We start from the raw sequence: 5,963 nt of genomic DNA on the forward strand, positions 1-5,963 counted from the left end.
ACAACTGGGTGATTTTATTGGAATATAGAATATCCCAATACATGTATATGAAATAAATTTAAACAATAGCACTACTATTGTTCAATTATTAACTCTATAAAATATTAAAGAAGAATTATATATATTCCATACAAATAAGCACATGAGACGTTTATTACCATGTATCATTAGAGGCTTATTGCTTAAAACAATGAGATACCACTAAAAACCTATTAGAATGAATGAACTCTAAAACCTTAAGAAAATAAAATATTAACAAGAATGCCATCATTTAGAATCTATAGAGATTCAAAATTGTACAGTTTCTTTGGCCAATGGTTTACCAGGGTTTAATAAACTTATTGTCATATTCTTCAGCAATTAAATTCTTTGATGTTTTCATGGGTAACTTGAAAACTGTGTCTACACAAAGCATACATGCAAATTTATAATTGTCAAGCCATAGAAGAAACTTTCAAAAATTACTTGAGACAGCTTCTTACAGAGACAAAGTATTATATATAAATTCACATCATATGCAATATAGCAGTACCGAATTAAAAAACTAAGAGTAAAATCATATGTAACTCTAGCATCTGGAGACATCAATACCCTTTTTTGGCCTCCTCAAATACCCTAAACACATGCTGTACATAACATATTGTACATATATACATATAAATACTTTGAAAGTTTAGAATGTCAAACGTGTTTAATGTGTATTTTTAAACATATTTATGGCAATTAAAATATTTGGAGACAAGGGTATCACGTTTCAATTTGTAAAACTCTTTAATTCTACTGTGTCATTATGATGCTTTGAATAATGCCAAATCATAGCTGGAGAAACTAAGTTTAATAAATATCAGCTAGCTTTTCTATAAAAAATAATAAAGAAAAGTAATAGTAGTGATAACAGTTTAGTAGTGTCATTTAAATAGACAGCACATGCCACATTTGTTTTTCAAGCTTATGCTAAAAACAAAGATAATAAAAAAACCCACAAACTATTTTAAAAATATTACTGGGAAATCTTGGTATTGATTTAAAGAAAAGAATAAAAGATAAAAGACTAAAGCTACATCTTCATTTCATACTCTGTGAAAAGTGGAACTAAGAAATGAAATCTCGAAACTTCTAGTGGGAATTTATGAAAAAGAGTTAAGTGCATAAACACAGTTAATAAATTTCTAAATATTTGGACTCAAAAGCTGTGTTCATATTCCCACAATCTGCCATATGGGAATCAGAGAAAGTGAAAGTGCTACATAGCAAAAGAACAAACTTCCAGGTGAAAAAAATACATAGAATCTTTGCCAGTTATTCATAACCCAGAATTTAATACAGATGATATAGAAAGAATTGAAAAATACATGGCAAAATATAAATAGCATAGTCAATAAATTGGCAAATTAAGGGAATCATTTCAAATGAAGTACATACAGCCAATAAATGGATGAAAAACTGATAACTCCTTCATCCATTAGGGAAACAAATCATTATGGCATTGTGACTTCCTCTCATTGTACTGAGAATGGCAAATCCAAAAGGCTCTATTTTCAATAAAATAAATGATTTACTGCTATGTCGTGGATTTAAAAAGAAAGAAAGAAAAGAAAGTAATTTTGGTGAGGATGCAAGGAGAAATATACTCATCTGCATAAAGTGGAAATGTAAAATTTCCTGCTACTGCATTAAATATCAGAAATCTAATGAGATCCTAGCATGGTAATTTATACTTCTCATCACAGGACATGCAAAGGCAGGTGACTTGTCATTTTAAGTATACTTTAGGCTACACAGGAGTTTGTAAGAAAGCCTATACTATACAGAAATACTTGGTTCCACCCTCCAAATAAAATGACAAATATTCATAAGGAAAAATGAGAGAGGCCAGGGGTGGTGATATATAAAATAATACTTGTAATGGGGACACAGAGATAACATGATAGTGACGTTTCAGCAACTCTGAGACCCAAGATAGTGAGTTCCATGACAGTCTGAGTTCCATGGAGAGAAACTGCCAGAAGACTTTAATAAATAAGAGAATGAAAAAGGTTAAAAAAAAAAAGGTAAGGAAAACAGAAATGAGGGAAATGAGATGGGGGGAGGTGTAAAGTGAAGACAGAGCAATGCAATCATGAACCAAGTTCACAAAAACATAGATGGAACTGTTATCTTTACTTTATACTGTAGTCCTTGGCATCTGCGCTGGACTGAGATTCACTCCATCTACTTCATACTCATGACCCTGATAAGAATTTGATCTTTTGCACCCTTTGGTTCACATTATAAGGATGAAATCCTAGTTCCATTCAAAGATAAGAAAAATAATTTTTGTGTGCTCTCTGGGAATTCCCCTCCCCCAGAACAACAACAACAAAACAAAGGAGATGGATTAGTTCTGCCCTGCTGCCCATGGGTTCCCTTTAGATGATCAAAGCGCCTGAGGCATGCTTCCAGGGCGGGGGGTGGGGGTGGGGGGGGGGCGGGGCGGGGGCCCAGTGACCGGAAGTGGATGATCTTAACGTCCTCTTTGAGGACAGATCAACCTGTACGATTAGGCTTTGAGCCTAGAAGCATGGCCTTTACTCTGGTAAGAATCTTTCGTGGGTGATGACTAGATTAAAAACTATAACATCCCATGATAGATTTCTCGATTCATAACCCACCCTGTCTCAGCAACGGCCGGGTCGCTGCCTTGTACCTCAGAATTCCAGGATGCGGCAGTTAGGGCCAACTGCCATGAATGAGCCTTGTTCCTCAGAATTCCAGGATGCGGCAGTTAGGCCCAACTGCTCGTTCTTCCTTGGGAGGAAAGGTCTCGATTAGAAGTTCGGGGTTCACAGAAAGGGAAAGTTAGATACAATGAGTTTAAGAGGAGGTTAAACTGGGAAAATTAAAGACTCCGTGCTATGTGTGTGGCAAAATACACAGAATTGTTCCCCAATGTACCATAGATTATGTCAAGGTTCAGATGGGCCCATAAGGCTAAAATATTAGGCTTTGTCCTTTCAAAAAGAAGAGGTGGGAAATTAATGGATACCATTTCTGGAAAGGAAATGGACTGGGGGTGGGGACATTACAAAAGCATAGGCATATTTTTTTATATACTGAATGTTATCAGACATCAATGGTAAAGCTGGCCTCAATTTCCACCTAATTTTTCCTTATTAGTGAAAACTATAGTGCTAGCTTCAGAGCAGCACAATAATGTGGCCATGAAGACATACTTAAAAATGAACATAAATGTTCATGGAGAACAAAATAGGGCCCTGGTACAAGTCCTTCTTTCACGCTAGTCAGCTATTACTTGGATTGCCAGGCAATGGCCTAACAAACTGTGATTCTCTCCACAGATTTCTCAGGAAGCAGACTGAACAGGAGAACAGGAACAGGGTTTGAATCCAGAAAGGTGCCCAGAGAAAAGCGACTGTGGGTGGGGGTGGGGGTTTGTAAAGGGAAGTTGCTTTCTACCTAATGATGTTTACATAGTGTCATTCTCTCCCCCTGAACTTTCTAGTACCCCTGTCCACTTATCCAGTGCAACATGCCTAGAGGCAACAAGAGCAAGAGCCGATCCAGGGCCAAAAGGCAGCAGATGAGGGGAGAGAAGCCTAAACTCCAGGGTGCTCAGCCCACTGTGGAGGAGGAAGGGAAAGCAGCATCTCCTGCTCTTGTCCAGGGAGATGCCCCCAGCTCCTCTGATAGAGGCACTCCTCAGGAGTCCCAGGAGGCTGCATCCCATATCTCTCCTGAGTTAAATGTGTCTCATACAGTCCATGATGTTGGTGCTGAGGGTTCCTTTGCAGGTGTGGATGAGAGACGTGCAAATGTCTCCATTATAGCAGATGCCATCCAATGTGCACGCAGAGATCCTCTGACCAGGAAGGGCAGCAAGGTACTTCACTATCTGCTCGAGAAGTACCAAAAGGATGAGCAACCTGTAGAGGGAGAGATGCTGAAGCTGATTGGCAGGAAGTATAAGGTTCACTTTCCCCAGATCCTGGAGAAAGCCACCTATCAGCTAGAAGTTGTCTATGGTCTGGAGTTGAAGGTAGACAACCCTGCTACTCACTCCTATGTCCTTGTTAGCAAGTTACCCATCCTCCCTGGGGCAAATGTGGGTGGCAGGAGAGAATTGCCTAAGACAGGTCTCATCCTGACCATCCTGGGTATGATCTTCATGAAGGGCAACCGTGCCACTGAGGAAGAGGTCTGGCAGTTTCTCCACATGCAGGGGATATATCCTGGGAGGAGGCACTTAATCTTTGGGGAGCCCCGGAATTTCATCACCAAAGAGTTAGTTGAGCAAAATTATGTGGAGTACCGCCAGGTTCCTGGCAGTGATCCCCCAACTTACGAGTTCCTATGGGGTCCCAGAGCCCATGAAGAATCTACTTCCAGGAAAGTTATGGATATTTTAGTTAAAATCAAGAGTGCCTTTCCTAGTTACTATCCTCAACAATATGAGGAGGCTCTCAGTAACCAGGGTGGGAGAGCAGCAAGGAGAGATGAGGCTGGGGGTTTTCATGCTGCCAGGATTCCCTCACATGCCCAAGCTAGCAGCTCCTCCCACGATTAGATAGCCATTGGTGATAGCTATCACTGTGCTCAAGACCAGCCAGTCTTCTGAGTAGTGGGGCATTTATGAGCAGTGGGAATACAGTAATACAATACCTTTGTTATGCATGGGGAAAGTATACATACCTGTAACTGAAGATGAATTTTTTTTATATATGTTTCTTAATCCAATATCTGCTACGTTTACTGCTCTTTGTCAAGGGTAATTTATTTGGTTTTTTAAAGTTATTGGAAAACTTTTACAAATGTCTTCTCAGTAAGTGTAAAACAAAACATGGGAAGAGGTTTCACAAAATGTGATGTGCTACAATTGGTAAAACAAAGTGATGTGATCAGTTAATCCTTGTCACTCTTGGTTTTGTCTTCATTTCATAATTTTAATAGAAATAAATTTGGTTTTTATTACCTTAGCAAACTCCTTAAGAAAATAAACTGATGAATTTAGCCTCATATCCAGTGTCTCTGTCATTTCATTATTTTCCCCAGTCATCCTTTGAACATCAGCTCTCTTTTTTTCAGCCATTAAATTATATTAATGTTTAAATGTTCCCATTCACTATTTGTTTTTTATTATATATTTTCTTTATTTACATTTCAAATGTCATTCCCTTTCCTCGTGTCCACTCTGAAAATCCCCTATCCCTTCACCCTCCTTCTGCTCACCAACCCACCCACTCCAGCTTCCTTGCCCTGGCATTCCCCTACACTGGGGCACAGAGCCTTCACAGGGCCAAGAGCCTCTCCTCCCATTGATGACCAACTAGGTAATCCTCTGCTGCATATGCAGCTGGAACCATGAGTCCCACCATGTGTTTATTTTTTTTTTTCATTGATGGTTAATCCCTCGGAGCTCTGAGGGTGCAGGCTAGTTCATATTGTTGTTCTTCCTAGGGGGCTGCAAGCCCCTTCAGCTCCTTAGGTACTTTCTGTAGCTCCTTCATTGGGGACCCTGTGCTCTGTCCAATGGATGGCTGTGAGCATCCAATTCTGTAGTTGTCAGGATTTCAGCTCTTTGATAGCTTCTTCCCCCAGATATTATTGTCAATGAAAATAAAGATCCACCCACAACTGATAAATTAAGCCCCAATATCCAGGTTTTCTGTCATTTCATATTTTCCAGTCATTCATTGGACATCAGTCCTTTGATAGCTCCTCCCCACAGATATTATGGTCAATGACAGTAAAGTTCCACCTGTTGCCCAAAGGTATTTTGAATTTATCAGCAGCTACACATCAGGAAGGGGATAGAAAAGTCTCTAAACATGGAGTCTAAAACAAACAATTAAATTAAATAAATAAATAGAAAAAAGAAGGGCATGCAGGAGAAATTATTAGGAAGAGCAGATGCAGTACAGCTACATATTATCTGATTTAGGTCATTTAGAGCATTGGATGATTTC

General features: G+C 39.2%; 1 protein-coding gene across 1 annotated transcript; it reads left to right on the top strand.

The window, feature by feature from the left end:
* The first annotated feature begins 3,529 nt into the window (after positions 1-3,529).
* On the top strand, positions 3,530-4,564 carry LOC147004643 (melanoma-associated antigen B4-like). Its single transcript, XM_085837823.1, has one exon. The coding sequence runs from the start codon at positions 3,530-3,532 to the stop codon at positions 4,562-4,564; it is 1,035 nt and encodes a 344-aa protein (XP_085693949.1).
* The last annotated feature ends 1,399 nt before the right edge of the window (positions 4,565-5,963 follow it).

This window comes from Mus caroli, unplaced genomic scaffold, assembly GCF_978045245.1.
Source record: "Mus caroli unplaced genomic scaffold, Mus_caroli_1 scaffold_5, whole genome shotgun sequence".
NCBI lineage: Eukaryota > Metazoa > Chordata > Mammalia > Rodentia > Muridae > Mus > Mus caroli.

Coding starts and splice junctions, on each gene's coding strand:
- LOC147004643 (XM_085837823.1), top strand. CDS start 3,530: ATGCCTAGAGGCAACAAGAGCAAGAGCCGATCCAGGGCCAAAAGGCAG.